We start from the raw sequence: 15524 nt of genomic DNA on the forward strand, positions 1-15524 counted from the left end.
AGGGCCCAAGCACCTGGGCCATCCTCCACTGCACTCCCTGGCACAGCAGAGGGCTGGCTTGGAAGAGGGGCAACTGGGACAGAATCCGGCGCCCCAACCGGGACTAGAACCCAGTGTGCCGGCGCCGCTAGGCGGAGGATTAGCCTAGTGAGCCGCGGCGCCAGCCCATAAAAGTTATTTTAAAAAAAAGGTAAGGAAAGTAGATTAAAGGAAACTAGGCCGGCGCCGTGGCTCAATAGGCTAATCCTCCGCCTTGCGGCGCCGGCACACCGGGTTCTAGTCCCGGTTGGGGTGCCGGATTCTGTCCCGGTTGCCCCTCTTCCAGGCCAGCTCTCTGCTATGGCCAGGGAGTGCAGTGGAGGATGGCCCAGGTGCTTGGGCCCTGCACCCCATGGGAGACCAGGAAAAGCACCTGGCTCCTGGCTCCTGCCATCGGATCAGCGCGGTGCGCCGGCTGCAGCGGCGGCCATTGGAGGGTGAACCAACGGCAAAGGAAGACCTTTCTCTCTCTGTCTCTCTCTCTCACTGTCCACTCTGCCTGTCAAAAAAAAAAAAAAAAAAAAAAGGAAACTAAATGAGCATGACATCTAAATGCAATGCAGTTCCCAAGTGTATCCTGACTTTTTTTTAAGGCTTGGGGGATAATTGGGAAAATCAGTATATAGGCTACACACATATAAAACAAATTATTACACCAATATTAAATTTTTACATTATTTAAGTATGATAATGATTGTGGTTGTACAGAAAAAATATACTTTTAGGAGACACATGTTGAAGTACTAAGCGTAAAGTGTTAATAATGGTTTCAACTTATTAAAAATCTAGGAGCAGGTATGCGGTCTAGCAGTTAAGCCATAGTTAGGATGCCCGTACCCCACAGCAGAATCCCTGGGTTCAGGTCCTGGCTCCACTCTCCACTCTAGCTCCCTGCTAATGTGCACCCTGTGAGGCAGCAGATAGTGGGTCCCTGCCATCCAGCTTCAGCCTGATGCAGCTGAGGCCACTGCAAGTCTTTGGGGTATAAACCAGCGAATGCAAGATCTATCTCTGTTTCTCAAATAAGTAAATAAATAAACTTTAAAAGGCAGATTTATTAAGTAAAGATGAAGCAAAATAAGATGAATCTAGGTGAAGATCTTCACTCACTGTTCAAGTTTTCTATGAGCTTAAAACTTTTAAAAATAGGGGCTGGTGTTGAGGAGCAGCAAGTTCAACCCCTGCCTGAGAAGCCAGCATTCCATGTTGAGAGGCAGTTTGAGTCCTGGTTTCTCCATTTCCAATCCATCTTCCTGATAATGTGCCCAGGAAAGCAGCAGAAGCAGCCCAGGTGCTTGGGTCCCTACCACCTATATGTATAACCAGGGTGGAGTTTCAGCCTCTGGCTTCAGGTGGGCCCAACCCCAGCTGTTGGGGCCATTTGAGGAGTGAACCAGCACATGGAATAGTTTTCTTTCTGTCCCTTTCACATCTCTTTCTATCTCTGTAATGCTGCCTTTCAAATAAATAAATAAATATTTTTAAAAAAACTTCTCAAAATAAAAAGATAAAAAATGCTCAAAATAATTAAAAATAAATCATAATGTACGTATTTACAAAAGATAGAGAGGGTCAAAGAAGGAAATAACTTCAAGATCCTACCCTCAGGGATACAGATACAACTGTTTAGTTTGTTTCCAACAATGCTTTCCAAACTTTTTTTCTATGCATGACACCAAACCCATCATCTCTCTTACCGACTTTAAGGGCGGTAACATGGCTGCTAGTAATCCCAAAATCCTCTTCTGGGAGCACTCAGCAAACACTTGCTCAGGGTGTGGAGTCACTGCCTTCTCCTCTATTGGCTTCTGAGATGATGCTTCTGCATTTTCTGTATCTGAGTTGTAAAACACCAAACTTTTAGAACCAGAACACTCCTAGTTCTACATATACAAAGAGGCAAGTAAGTCACTGTCCCTGTGCCTGCACAGAATCAAGCTGGGACCTAAACACCTGCCTTTGTGCAGATGCGCCTTTCTCAAGGAGGTCCGCCTGATCCCTACTGGCAGGGGCAGCCTTTACCTGGAAGTCCTGCAGGTGGGCCAGCATTTGCAGGCGAGTCTGAAGTCTGGGCCGTTAAGGACGCATCCTCACCTGCCTTGGCTCTCTGCTTGTCACCTGAAGGGCTGACTTCCTTACAAAAGGCTTCTTCCCCCTAGAAACAGAACGTTAAGTGTAAAAGAATTAAGGTTTCTTAAGACAAAAGTTTAGTCCATTAATATTATAACATTATAAAGTTATTAGCCAGTCTCCATAGGCCAAAAACTTTTGAATTTCATTAGAAAATGCCACTTGTTTCTTATGATAAGCTATACTTTAAAACAAGGTTGTCCAATTTCCTTCCTGTATACTGCGGTAATTATTTTACACTTGATCTTAGCCAAAAGGCTGAGAAGCAATGAATTATTTTAAAAAAATTATTTGAGAGGCAGAGAAACAGAAAGACAGAGACCTCATGCTCCAGTTCACTCCCTCAAATGGCCTGCAACAGCCAGGATCCTGTACTCCCGGCCTTCGGCCTTCGGGGCACTTTGCCCTCTTGCCTCACAGCTTATCTAAGTCACTGGGGAAGTCCTCCGGCTCCAGGCCTGGGAAAGTCAAACTCAGCTCCTTGGAGCCAAAGGTGGAGTGTTACACAACAGGAACTCCCCGGGAGGAGGTACTGCGCCCTCCGGCTTCCACACTGATCTCACACTCAACCTCCTCCTGAGAAAAAGGGGGCTCTAAGATTGTCCTGAGGGGGGCTGAGAATGGGAGAGGCTCTTGCCAGTTCAAAGCGTACCCTCTGAAATGGACTCTTCACGCCGTGTGGTACTCCGTGAAGACAATTCCAAAGCTCTGGCAAATAACTAGTCTCTATCTGCTTTCCTGTTAACACAAGACTTTACAGGGTCACTGAAGTGGCACCTTCTGGTATCCAAGGGGGACTCTTTAACTGGCCGAGGTCACTGCAGACAGAATCTTCTAGCTGATGCCCCTGGCTAAGATCGGTTTCTCGGTAGTTTAAAACAGAATACCCCTAGTCCCTGGATGGAGAAAAGGGGTAGACACACTCTTCTTAGGGCCTGGGATTGACTAGGAGAACTCAAAAAACAAGGGAGAACTCAGGAACAAGGCACTTAGGGCCCCAGAGGAATTTAGCCCTAGGGGCTCCTCACAGTGGCAACACTTCATTCTGCTGTGGGGATGGCGCTGGTAACTGCATGGAGACTGAGACACACACAAAAGTCCTTGGTTCCCTCCACTGCTGATGAGAAGGGAACCCAAAAAGTGGCAACAGCTCAAGAATAAAATAACGCCCTGAGGGCTCCTTGGAAAAGTCTCCTCCCAGTCCTCAGACCTAGGTCAGTCCTGAAACATCGTTCTGCATAAAGAATGAAGGAAGTGTTCTGAGGATAGTCGTGACATAACACAAGGATGTAAAAGGCAGGTGAGAGGATTCCCACTGGCCAAACATGGGGCAACATGAGTATTCGAATGAATAATGAAAAGCAAGAGACTTTAATCCACTGAATTAAAAAAAAATCCATGAGACCCTCTTATGCAAATGAGGAAACTGATGAATGTGGAGCACAGTGCTCAGAGATGGCGCGCCACAGGTGCTGAGAGTTCAGAAGCAGTCACACATGCTCCCAGCCTCAGAGGTGAAGACTGCTGATTCACCCGTCTCCCTGGACACATTTGCTCTTTCCCATCGTCATCGGGGGTAGTGAGACTGCCTGCAGAACAGGCTCGAGGGTCAGCAGTACTGACACTTGATACAGGCATGACATGGCCTGTCTTCTGCTGGCTCTCGGCTGAATGAAGCTACAAGAAATGCCCACGTTTTTGCCAGCCATCTTTGCTTCTGTCTCCCTCTACCTGACAATGGGATCCAGTGAGCTATAAACAAACGGGGGAATCTCTGAGCTAGCAACCTATCGGAGACAGAGGACAGAAACATGTATGGCTCCTGAGACAAAGCCGGGAGCATTCCCAGTGTGAAACCAAGCTTTGGAGGCACCTAACAGAAGCAATGCTGTGCTTGTCCACAAAACAGTCTTCAGTATCCACAGGTTACACCTGGACCCAGAACACCTCTTCCGTTCATACTGCTCTACATAAACCGCTCTGTTTACTTGGCAGTTTCCAGTATCACCTACTTGTTGACTGGATAGAAAAACAGCCATTCATATACAGGGTTCAATAAGAGCTGGGAACCAATCTATTTAAGTGCATCATCTTGTTCATCTTTACAGGGGGAAAAAAATCAACAGGAGGCAAGTTCATGGAGGTAGCTAACACTGGTGTGGAGCTTACCACACACGCACTCTGTTCTAAGCACATTCCACGTGCTTCTTCAGGGTGTAAGGTATGTGGCTTCTCACAGCAACCCCACTCCAGGTATCATTATCATTACTATCCCCAGCTTACAGGTGGAAAATGGAAGCAGAGTGACTGAAAGAGGTCTGACAGAGCAGGGATCTGAAGCCTTTGCAGCCGGGTCAAGGGTCCGTGCCTCAGCTACTCTGCCATGCTGCCCGAGGTGATCAGCTCTCTTAGCATTCAACCTATGACTGTGCCTAATAAACGAGTGATTTACATGGCAACGCACGCAAGGGTTTGCCTCTGGTGGCTCCTCAGCCGCCCGCGTCCCCTTCTTTGGCAGCGGCTCCTCTGATATGCAGCAGGGCCCAGGGACCGCCGGGGCCTGATGTTCTGGGGCAGAGTTGCCATCTGGCAATATACCAAGAAGAGCTAGAGCTTTAAGACCTACAGGAGAGGCAAATGAGAACACGGTTACAAGTTTCATAACGAGGGCTATTTCTTGCAAATGCTACAAAGCACATTGCTACTATTTGGAAATAGATAGCTGAGTTCTTCATGTACCAAACCCAAGAGCACTAGAGCACCACACTCCAGATCTTAGACAGAGAAAGTCTGGATGATGAGGGATATCTGCACTAAATTAATAACAGAAGACAAAAGATGTAACAGGATTGTCTACTTAAAAAATAATACACACTGCAACTTGATAGCCCCGTGCAACTAGATTCCTAAATGCCCCTAGGCAAGTGAATCACAAAATCTCCCTCAAGCACTGGTATTATCTGCCTGCTATGTAACACAAGTCCCATTCCCTGTGGTTAACTAGAATTGTTTGAGAGAAATTCAGCATTCACATCACTTTCTTCCTGGCACCCCTCAGTGAAGGCCGCATCATCTAGATATTTAGTGAGGCTATTTTACTTGTAAACAGCTGTCATCTAGAATACAGCTGTATGGAAGCAGATTTGCACTCCAGGCTAAAAAAAAAGTCTGCATTCTTTCAGCACAGTTTGGTAAATTACAAACTCTACCCACAGATAAAGAGTTTTAATTATTAATTTTTTACATCTTCATACACATCTAGAGAAACTAAATGGCAACATTTCTCTCAAATGAATCTGGGAACTGAAAATGAAGTTCCACACTAGGGTGAGCCTCCTATGGAAGACTGGAACCGAGTGCAGAATGCACTCCTGCCAGAGCGCGGCCTGCACCAGCAGCTGAGGGCTGCTTTGGTCTCTGCGCCTGAGCAGCGGTCACCTTTTCCCTGGTGAGCCTTCATCAGACAGTCCCCGACGAGCTTCATGCACTGGCTCCGCAGGGTGGCGGCGCTGCTGCGGGCCTCGGGAGCCAGCTTCTCCCCGTCCACATCCTCTGTACCGGCCAAGTGGGCACTGTAGAGCGCCAGAGCAGCGAAGAGCAGCCAGGAGTAGTTGTGGATGTAGGGCTGGATGAGCCTCTGCCGGTCGCTGATCCGGATGGTCACCATCGGGTAGGCCGTGATGCTGTGGGTAGGCAAATGGCTGCAAAGGCAAGATGTTTTTCAAGGCTGTAAGAATTTTTGAGGCTCCAACAAAGAGCCAGGGCCTCAGGGGAGCTGGCACTAGTCACCTCTAGGCTGTGGGTACTGAAAATTTAAACAGAGTATGTATGGGCCTCTCCCCTAAAACAGAACAAATACAGACACTGGCCTTACCATTTCAGGATTTCACAACCCCAGAAGACTGTCTATGGAAACCAGGTGACAGAAGAATTCCTGACTGCGATATTTGCAAAGTATGGTAACAGTATTTTGGTCATGTGAGAAGATGCCCATAAGTTTTAGAGACGGATACAAAGTATGTAGGAAGGAAATGACTTAAATTCTAAAATTTGCTTTAAAACACTTTAACACAGAAAAAAAGCAATAAACTAAGCTCACATTAAGACAAATCTTCCTAATTCTCACATCTGGGTAATGGGGACCTGGGGGTTCAGACTAGTCTACTTTTGGGTATTTTTAACATTATCTATTATTAAAAACTTTCTCTCTCTCCTTTTTTTTTTTTTAATTAAATAGAAGGTCCTTTCTCAAGTGAAGGAATATGTGAAAAAAGGCTCCCTGACCACAGGCAATCTGAGACGTACCCATAGGAGTATTTCTTTGTGGCATAGCATCCATAGCAAAGATCAAAGTCATCACACACATTGCAATTCATCCTCCGGCCTATGATCAAACCCTGGCAGTGGTCACAGGTAAACTCCATGTTGACCATCTCATGGTCATCTCCATGGCCCTCTGGCTTCACTCCACCTAGGGGAAAACCCAGCAGCATGAGGCAGGGGAGGCACAGGGCTTCTAGAAAGGCTAGTTTCCAAACCCAAACCAATCAAGACACCACGGCTGCTCCCAGTGGACTGCTCAGGAAGGCAGGTGCCACAGCCATCCTCTGCAGGTCGAAGTGCTTTGCCCAGGTGGCTCAAAGCCTAGGAACAATATGCTAGGCACGGAACCTCAGGGCAACAGGACACTGGATTTGACAGTGCAATGGTCTGATCAAATAAACTTGAAGTTCCCACCACGACTGCTGTTGCGGTCCCCATGCCACCTTGTGAGCTTCTCTCAAGACCCCACCCCTGACCAACCCTCAGCATCCACTGGATATTCCTGTTAGCAAGCACTGAGGAGCCAGCAGGTTTGTGCCCTCACTTCTTCAGTGCAGAATCACAGATGAAAACAACCTGCACAACTGCAGACCCACAGAGAGAGAAAACATCAGGACGGAGAAAGGGCACCATGGTCTCCACCTCACTCGAGTCCAGCGGGTCTCCAGGCCCCATCACAGATGCTGCTGACCCACTTCTCTTTCCACTGCTGCAAATCTAGCGTAGGCTCTCTTGTCATTGTTGTTACTACAACCATCTTATCTGTGGCACCATCTAAGCCCAGGAAGCCATCTTAGGCTCTGGCCTTGGGTGCTATCTTGCACAGTAAGCTTTGGGCCTAAGCCCAACCTGGCTTGCTAGGAGTATCTGTTTCTGGCTTGGCCCAAGCTCAGCTCCACCCCCACCCTAATGAGATTCACTGCTCCCACTTCCATACCCCCTACAAGGCTATAACAGGACCTGATTCCCGCACACACATTCCCTTGACCTCTCTCTCTCAACCCCTCTCCTTTTTGGCCCTCGTTTTGCTCTCCCCCTCTAGCCTGTAGGGTTCCCCCACCCAACAATAAACCTTCCCTTTAACTCTGGCGTTTGGTGTGTTTTGTGGTGGCCTTTCACTTGTGAGTACTACAATGGATTTCCTACAGGAAATTCTCAGACAGACAGAACAGCTTTCCTCCCACAAGCTCCGATCATGTCAGCATCCTGCGTGAGAAACACTCCTCACTGTTGTACACTGTTCACAGTCCTCAGCCTGCTACCGTAGGGCCGCCCTCAATCAGCACATTCAAGTGGGTCTGTCTCAGCTCACTGGAGGTGCTCACTGCTGTCCCGGGCTGGCTCTGCCCTCCATGGTGATGCTCTCCTCAGCGTTTCCTTCACATCATCCAGTTCTCGCTTTCCATGAAGACCAGCTGTCATCCCACCTCCCAGGCAGCACTCAACTTTCCCAGAAAAGTTCACATGTACCTTATCTATGACTCAGCACACACACTCTTGGACCAGAACACACTCTGTGGGCATGACCAGGCTCCCTGCTATGTGGGAGATGTTTCTAGGGAAGGAGTGGTGTCTACTGCTGGGCCATCCACACAAAGAGCAATCATTCACTCCTGTTGATCGGCTTCACCTCAGCACCTACAATCAAGTGTATCAAAGCATCTTTGAGGTTTGCTTTGTTTTCTGGGTGTGCATTTCACTACTTAGAAACACCCCATGATTCCGAAGCTAAAGCTATTTCTTGGAAACTCAAGTTAATGCACATTCATTGGTCCTAAGTTTATCAAGTGCCCACACCCAGCAGGATGGAAGGCTATCAGCTAACAGCCATGCAGTTCACCACTTAGTTGAGGAGATAAGGTTCCTATTTGCCAACAGAGAATGCAATGGAGCAGTACTTTTATTTACTACAGTGGCAGTATCACAGAAAACAGAAACAGATACTACTTTCTGGATACAACATACTCAATCCATGACAATTACCGAGGAAGCAAGTTTTGCAGAGATCCATATCACTGCATTGCAGGCACCGGTAGCGATGCCAGGGGGCAATCTCATCACACCCGTCACAAGAGATGTCCACGTTCAGCAGGTCACAGTAGCGAGCAATAAACATGTGCATCTGTAAGGTGAAACAAACAAAATTAACCATCAGGCTCTCTGTGGGGCCATCACTCATTAATCGAGTCAATCATTCATGAGGTACTTAACATGTTTCAGGCATTGTACTTGGTACTAGGGAATGAACCTGAGTGAGCTCAATGTCTAGCTGGGAACTTCCTCAAGCAAACATGCAAGATGAAAAGTGCTTTGATGGGCAGCCGGTGCTGTGGCGTAATGGGTAAAGCCGCTGCCTGCAATGCTGGCATCCCATATGGGTGTCGGTTCAAGTCCCGGCTGTTCCACTTCCAATCCAGCTCTCTGCTATGGCCTGGGAAAGCAGTAGAAGATGGCCCAAGTGCTTGGGCCTCTGCACCCACGTGGGAGACCCAGAAGAATCTCCTGGCTCCTGGCTTCAGATCGGTGCAGCTCTGGCCATTGCAGCCATCTGGGGAGTGAACCAGAGGATGGAAGACCTCTCTTTCTCTCTCTGCCTCTGCCTTTGCCTCTTTGTAACTCGCCTTTCAAATAAATAAATAAAATCTTTAAAAAAAAAAAAAACAAGTGCTTTGATGGGCAAATTCAGGAGACTTAGAGAATGCAGAGGGTGGCTATCAATGTGGATGAGAAAGGTCAAGGAAGATTTTCCAAAGGAGATAACTCCTCAGCAAGACCTAAGAAATAAACATGTATTAGCTGGGTGGAGCCTAGGGCAGAGGACATGTCAGAGAGAAAGCATAGCAAGTCCCACAGGGAAAAAATAGGGGCAAGACAAGGGTTTAAGAATTTGGTAAGAATTCTGTACGTAGAACACAGTTTGTCTAGGGAGCTACCAACTGTTTATAGATAGAAAACGAATGTGCTCAGATCTTAATGTTCTAAAAGTTCCTGTGGTTGTTGAACAAAGAATGGGCTGAAGGGGGTAAGACTAGAGTCAGGGAGACTGACCACGACAGAAGCCGACAAAGTGACCTGTAGGCCATAAGGGCTGGGACTGAGCCGAAAGTGGCATGCTGAGAAGTGGGCAGACCTGAGGGGTTTAAAGGAGGCAGAAGTGAGGATTCTTGGGGACAGACTGGATATGGGGTCAATAAAAGGGAAGAGTCAAGCACACCAGGTTTGTGGCCTGCATGCTCTGCTGGACAATGGCAGTGTTTGCAAATACAGGGGATGCTGTGAGCTCGTCCCAAAGGACTGCTTCCTAGGACTTCAAAAGGAACACCCTCTGGGGAGACAGTTAAGGAGCAAACAGACTGTTTCACTGGGAGGCACCTAAATGCTACAGCAAAGTTGATCTTTAGGGCCTGGAAACAAGGGATCCAAATTAGTAAGTCATCTTACAGAAGCAGACCAGTGCCTACTGGCCGAGTTGCCTTAGGACTACAGAATGGCTGCTAATGACATATTAACGCACAGGAGGGAGAGAATCCCAAGGCCCAGCTGGCGTGCCCCATGCAAGCACCACAGGTGCTGGCACACAGGAGACACCTAGTACCTAGAACACGAATGAACATGAGGCAGCAGAGCCTGGCACATGTGGCCGTGAGACACTGCACCTAACATGGATGAGGACACGGTGGGCTGTCTGAGCCTGGTGCTTTCCACGTCTGAATTGTGCACTTCAGATTCTGGGCATATAAGGCAGCTGCCACACTCAAGAGTCCTCGCTGAAATGTGGCTTCCCACAGTGCTGCTGCAAGGACACTCAGGCCTTTCAGCTGTTCTAGTTCTTGTTGTAAATTAATAAACTGCCACAGAATACTGTACATCAGCCCCATGAGCCCATTTTCTGCAAGTCTAGCTGTATGGGAGGAAGCTACGGGTGTGGTCACATTAGAACTCAGCTCCTCAGGCTAAAGAACAGACTCTAGAGACAAGAGAGGAGACTCTGGGGGCTTCCGGGTCCCCTGGCAGCCCTCCCAGAGGCAGCCCCCTAGCATTCTCTCTGCAAACCCTAGCACATCATTTCCGATTACACTGGTGAAGAGGTCTTACTTTCCTCTGCTTCTCTGGGTCTTCCTGGGCTATTTTTTCATACCAGGCCTCAAACATGCCATCCTGACACTCATCCATCCATTCCGAATTCTGCTTGGCATCAGCAAGTTCATCTTCTTCACTCCACTGGCTGAAAGAAGGACATAAAGAGAGAAAAGCGAGTCTTTCCCAGTAAGTTAAGTGCTGGTTAGTGGACGTTTTAAACTTCTGAGGGGAAAAGACCATGGTCTGTTAGATCAATAAAAAGGGAGAAGCCCTTTCCAAGCAGACAGCCAAGGGGAAGGACTGGAGCTTGAAAGGCTGGACCTACATGGCAAAATCCCATTTGAAGCCACTGGCGGTGGGTGAGCCAACAATGTGCCAAGCACAGGAGCCAAACAAAGTGATCTTTATACAAGTTTGTCTGGACATGCTCAGCACATCCTAGTGAATTGGCATGAGAAGGGAGTCAGGAGATGCTGTGCCTTCAGCTGTATCACATGCTGCTGCCAGCCCTTGACACATTATTTAGCCCAGGTCCTCAGTTTCCTCATTTCTAATAAAGGGCTTCAGGCCGACAGTCTCAGGGGTTCCTTTTACAGTTTGCTGTAGCAACCAAAATTTTAAACACAAGAGGATTTGCTTGACAGCAAGTACAAAATATTTACCAACCATCAAGTCCGCATTCATTTGTGCATTCTAAGAAAATGGTTTTAGGCCAACTCATACGTAGCTTTGAGTTAGCTGCTAGGAGAGACTGGTAGGAAGGGGGAGGTTCCACCCTCAAGGAGGACTGCATCACATGGGTGCAGATGAACCTTAAAACACTGAGCAGACTGACGGCTGAAGAGCCAGCATGCTGATGCCTCACCGCCCAGTGCCATTCCCCTCTCTGTGCCAACAGCACCTTCTCACAGCAGAGCTCTGGCTAAGGGGAGCTAAACAAGCAGAAGGCTTTAACTCGATGACAGTGCACACACTGTCCCAGTGCTGACTCATTTATTCCCTTCTTCTCTTAACACTTGCTCTTCTTCTCCTATTCTCTCTACTCCTTTCTTTTCTACACATACAAATGGCTAACAGATAAGAAGACTTGAGTGGGATGGAGAGATAGTTGTCAAAACTGGAAAGAGGGGCCAGGTGTCTGTCCAAGCTGTTAAGACACTTGTATCCCAGAATGCCTGGGTTTGAGTTCTGGCTTAGCTATTGACTCCAGCTTCCTGTTAATGCACACCCTGGGATGTAGCAGCTATTGGCTCAACTACTTGGGTCCCTATGTGGAAGACCCATATTGAGTTCCTGGCACCTGCGTTCAGCACGGATCAGCCCTGGCTGGTACAGGAATTTGGGGAGGGAATCAGAGGACAGGAGCTAGCCCTCTCTACCTCTGAAATAAATAAATACATTTTTAGAAACTGGGAAAGAAAAAAAATTTGAATCTTTTCTTCTAATAACTAAGTTCTTATAATGTGCAAGAGGTTACAGTAGCAACCATCATACACAAGTGTAACAGAAGGGGTCGGTGCTGTGCACAGTGGGTAAAGCCAGTAACTGTGGCACTGGTATCCCAGACTGGCACTGGTTCGAGTCCTGGCTGCGCCACTCCCTGGTAATGTGCCTTGGAAAGCAGCAGAGGATGGCCCAAGTCTTTGGGTCCCTGCACCCACGTGGGACCCCAGCTCCAGCCATTGCTGCCATCTGGAAGATCTCTCTCTCTCTCTGTCCCATCACCCACTACGCCGCCCCCCCCCCCAATAACTCTGCCTTTCAAATAAATAAATAAATCTTAAGAAAAAAATAAGTTTAACACAGAAAATACAGAAAAGGATTCTTCAATTTAGCAAGCTGGGCTAGGATGTCCGAAAATGCAGGGGATCTATGTCTTCAGAGTTCCTATTGCCGCCACCACCAATTTACGTGGCACTGCCAAGTGCCAAATCTGGCTGTAAAAATTTACAACTACAACTCACTGTCATGTTCTTTAGCAAAAGCCTTGGAGGTGGTACCACAGTTATCTCCAGCTTTAAAGAGAAGTAAACTTAGGCACACGGGGGTTAAATTACCTGCCAGTCACCCAGCTGGTACGTGGCAAAGCCAGGCTCTGACACCCACCACGTGAGCCTAGAGTCTACGTCCTCAGCCCTGGCTCCATGCCTCCTGCATTTCACCACCTACTGTGGGAGTGCAGGACGTTCTTACCTGATCACACTGTCATGGACACTTATGTTCTCCTGTGACATTTTCATGAGGAGATCTGGTAACTGAATATCAACAAAGAAGGCAAGATCACTGGGTTCCCAGCCCATATCCAAAAGATGAAGCAGGGCTGTTTGAACGCAGGAAAAGGCAGGCAGCAAAGACCTAGAGAGGCCACAAAGGCAAGAGTCACCAATCTGCCTGTCATCAGCGTGACCACGGGAGCCCTGTGAGCAGGCGTCTGCTTGGCGTGTAACTGGAAAGCAGCGGGAATGCTGCAGTGCTGGTCTGGGTTCCTTTCAAGTTTCTCAGACTCCACGGAAACATTTTCCAAAGCCGAACAAATGAGTTCTGTAAGGTTCGCACCCTGCCAGTACTACCACACGGCACCTTGTGGGAAAGGACCCAGTAGTAAAAGTCCCCTGCTCAAGAGCAAGGTCGGGCACCCCCAAACAAGCCGAGGTTACACAATTTAGATTTGCAGATGATCCTTTGGACCTAAGGTTTACTCTAACCCACTTGCTCTTCCTAAGGAGAAGACTGGAAGTGGCAGGTTTCAAAACTGTACTCAATACATCAAAAACTGAAAATAATATGCTATAAATTCTTATATAAACCCACACCCACCCTCTTTAAAATGTACATGCCAGATAGAAAACACTGGGAGAAAATATACTGATAAGCTAATGTTTATGATTAACTCTAGGAGGTCAGATTCCAGGTTATTTTTACAATACTTTTTGTGCTTTTCTATGTATTCAATAAATATATTCAATATCTAAAACATAAAGTTACCCAGTACCTGTCATTGATGCTACTAAATCCTTTAATTGCTTTGACCAAAAACAGAACAAGTTGATAGTAAGTGTCTCGAATTTCTTTGTGTAGCTCAGCACCACAGCCTTCCAAGTGTCCAAAATAACTAGAAACAGAAGAAATCACCAACGTACTTGTCAGAACACCTTTTACTTATGATAGTCACTACTTCTTACATGAAAAAGAATCAAGAGGAAGCAAGCTAAAGACAGTGGTGCAGAAAGTTAGGTAAGCACAAATACAGTAATTTTAGAAAGTAATGAATGGGGTGGGCATTTGGCATAGCAAACAAGACACAACTTGGGATGTCTGAATCCCATACTGGAGTGACTAGGTTCAAGTCTCAGGTTCACTTCCATTTCCAGCCTCCTGCTAACATGAACTCTGGGAGATGGCAAGTGATGACTCAAGTGGGGTCTTTTCCACCCATGTAGGAGACCTGGGTTGATTTCTGGGCTCCTGGCTTCAGCATGGGCCAGCCCTAGATACTGTGGACATTTGGGAAGCAAAGCAGCAGATGGAAGATCTGTTCATTTCTGACTCTCAGTGGGTCTTTCAAATGAAAATAAACAAATGAATAACTGTAAACACACTTTAGGAGCTGGTGTTATGGCGTAGCGGGTAAAGCTGCTGCCTGTGGGGAGTCCCGGCTGCTCCACTTCTGATCCAGCTCCCTGCTAATGTGCCTGGGAAAGAAGTAGAATATGGCTCAAGTCCTTGGGCCCCTGCACCTGCATGGGAGCCCTGGATGGAGCTCTAGGCTCTGGATCAGCTCAGCTCTTGGCTGTTGTGGCCATTTGGGGAGTGAACCAGCAGATGGAAGATCTCTCTCTGTAACTCTGCCTTTCAAATAAATAAATAAATCTTTAAAAAAAAAAAACCACCACACTAAAAAACAAGTAGTGGACAAAGCAGGAAGTGCATCCATTTGACTGAGTTAAGAGAGTTAGCCAACACAAGTCTGGGGATGATACTGTCTATCTCTGTTAATAAGCAAACCATGACTTGACAGACACTGTGCTAAGCAGTTTCCTCAATTACCTCATCTAATGCTCTCACACGATCATTCTTCACTGATGACATCAGCACACAGCTCACTGTCTTTTCTACATTGATACTTGTCACCACATCCATGGGAATGATGTCTTCATTCCCTTTTCTCTCAATTCTTGGCCACTGTTGCCTCCAATCATCTTCTCTTCCATCCCCTTAGTCATTCGAGTGTGATGGTCACTGCCTTGACCTTGTCGTCACAGTGATGGCATCACCTCTGAAATACTGACTTAGAACATCCTCCTCCAACTGCAAACCCCACCCTCCTCACCTGCCGTGTGCTTCCCAATAGAACATTTCTCAATCCCAATGAGTCCCTACCCATGAGGCCGCCTCATGTCACCATCTACTACTCCCACCGTGCTTTCTCCTTGCTCTCTTAGCTTGGATTCCATGGCCCACTACCGTAATCACACTTGAGCAAACACCAGCTCTCTTCCCTCTTTCTTCTTCCACCTGTATTCAAACAACTGAATGTTGCTGGGGAAACCATGCTGTCTAGTATCACTTTAAATTCACACACAAGGTCAGGTGTCATGGTGCAGCTGGTAAAGCTGCCAAATCCCATAGAGGAGTGCTGGTTCAAGTCTCAGATTCCAATTCAACTTCTCATTAATGTGTACTCTGTGGGTAGCAGATCAGACACCTGCTACCCATGTAGGAGATCTTGGTAGCTCCTAGGTTTGGCCTGGCTCAGACCCTGCTGTTACGGGCATTTGTGGAATAAACAAGTAAATGGAAGATTCTCTCTTCCTCTCTCTACTTTTCTGTCCCTCTGCCTTTCAAACAGATGAAATAAAAAATAAACATAGGGGGCTAAGCTGTGGTGCAGCAGGATAAGTTATGGCCTGTGGTGCTGGCATCCCATATGGGTGCTGTTTCAAGTTCTGGCT

General features: G+C 47.3%; 1 protein-coding gene across 7 annotated transcripts in view; it reads right to left on the reverse strand.

Moving 5' to 3' along the window:
• The window catches only part of ZZEF1 (zinc finger ZZ-type and EF-hand domain containing 1), a 131446-nt gene that overhangs the window by 39768 nt on the left and 76154 nt on the right, over nt 1-15524 (reverse strand). For 3 of the 7 annotated variants that reach the window (XM_070061240.2, XM_070061245.2, XM_089318234.1), the window contains 9 exons: nt 13565-13684; nt 12766-12927; nt 10588-10717; nt 8476-8614; nt 6475-6640; nt 5608-5870; nt 4622-4791; nt 2062-2194; nt 1737-1876 (listed from right to left, as the gene is read on the reverse strand). In XM_070061240.2, coding sequence (XP_069917341.2) covers nt 1737-1876; nt 2062-2194; nt 4622-4791; nt 5608-5870; nt 6475-6640; nt 8476-8614; nt 10588-10717; nt 12766-12927; nt 13565-13684 — 1423 coding nt within the window. The remainder of the gene's footprint in view (nt 1-1736; nt 1877-2061; nt 2195-4621; nt 4792-5607; nt 5871-6474; nt 6641-8475; nt 8615-10587; nt 10718-12765; nt 12928-13564; nt 13685-15524) is intronic. The other 4 variants (XM_070061242.2, XM_070061241.2, XM_070061244.2 and 1 more) reach the window with 3 other exon arrangements.

The sequence above is a fragment of the Oryctolagus cuniculus genome, chromosome 17 (genome assembly GCF_051225735.1).
Source record: "Oryctolagus cuniculus isolate XC-2025 breed Fujian yellow rabbit chromosome 17, ASM5122573v1, whole genome shotgun sequence".
Taxonomy (NCBI): Eukaryota; Metazoa; Chordata; class Mammalia; order Lagomorpha; family Leporidae; genus Oryctolagus; species Oryctolagus cuniculus.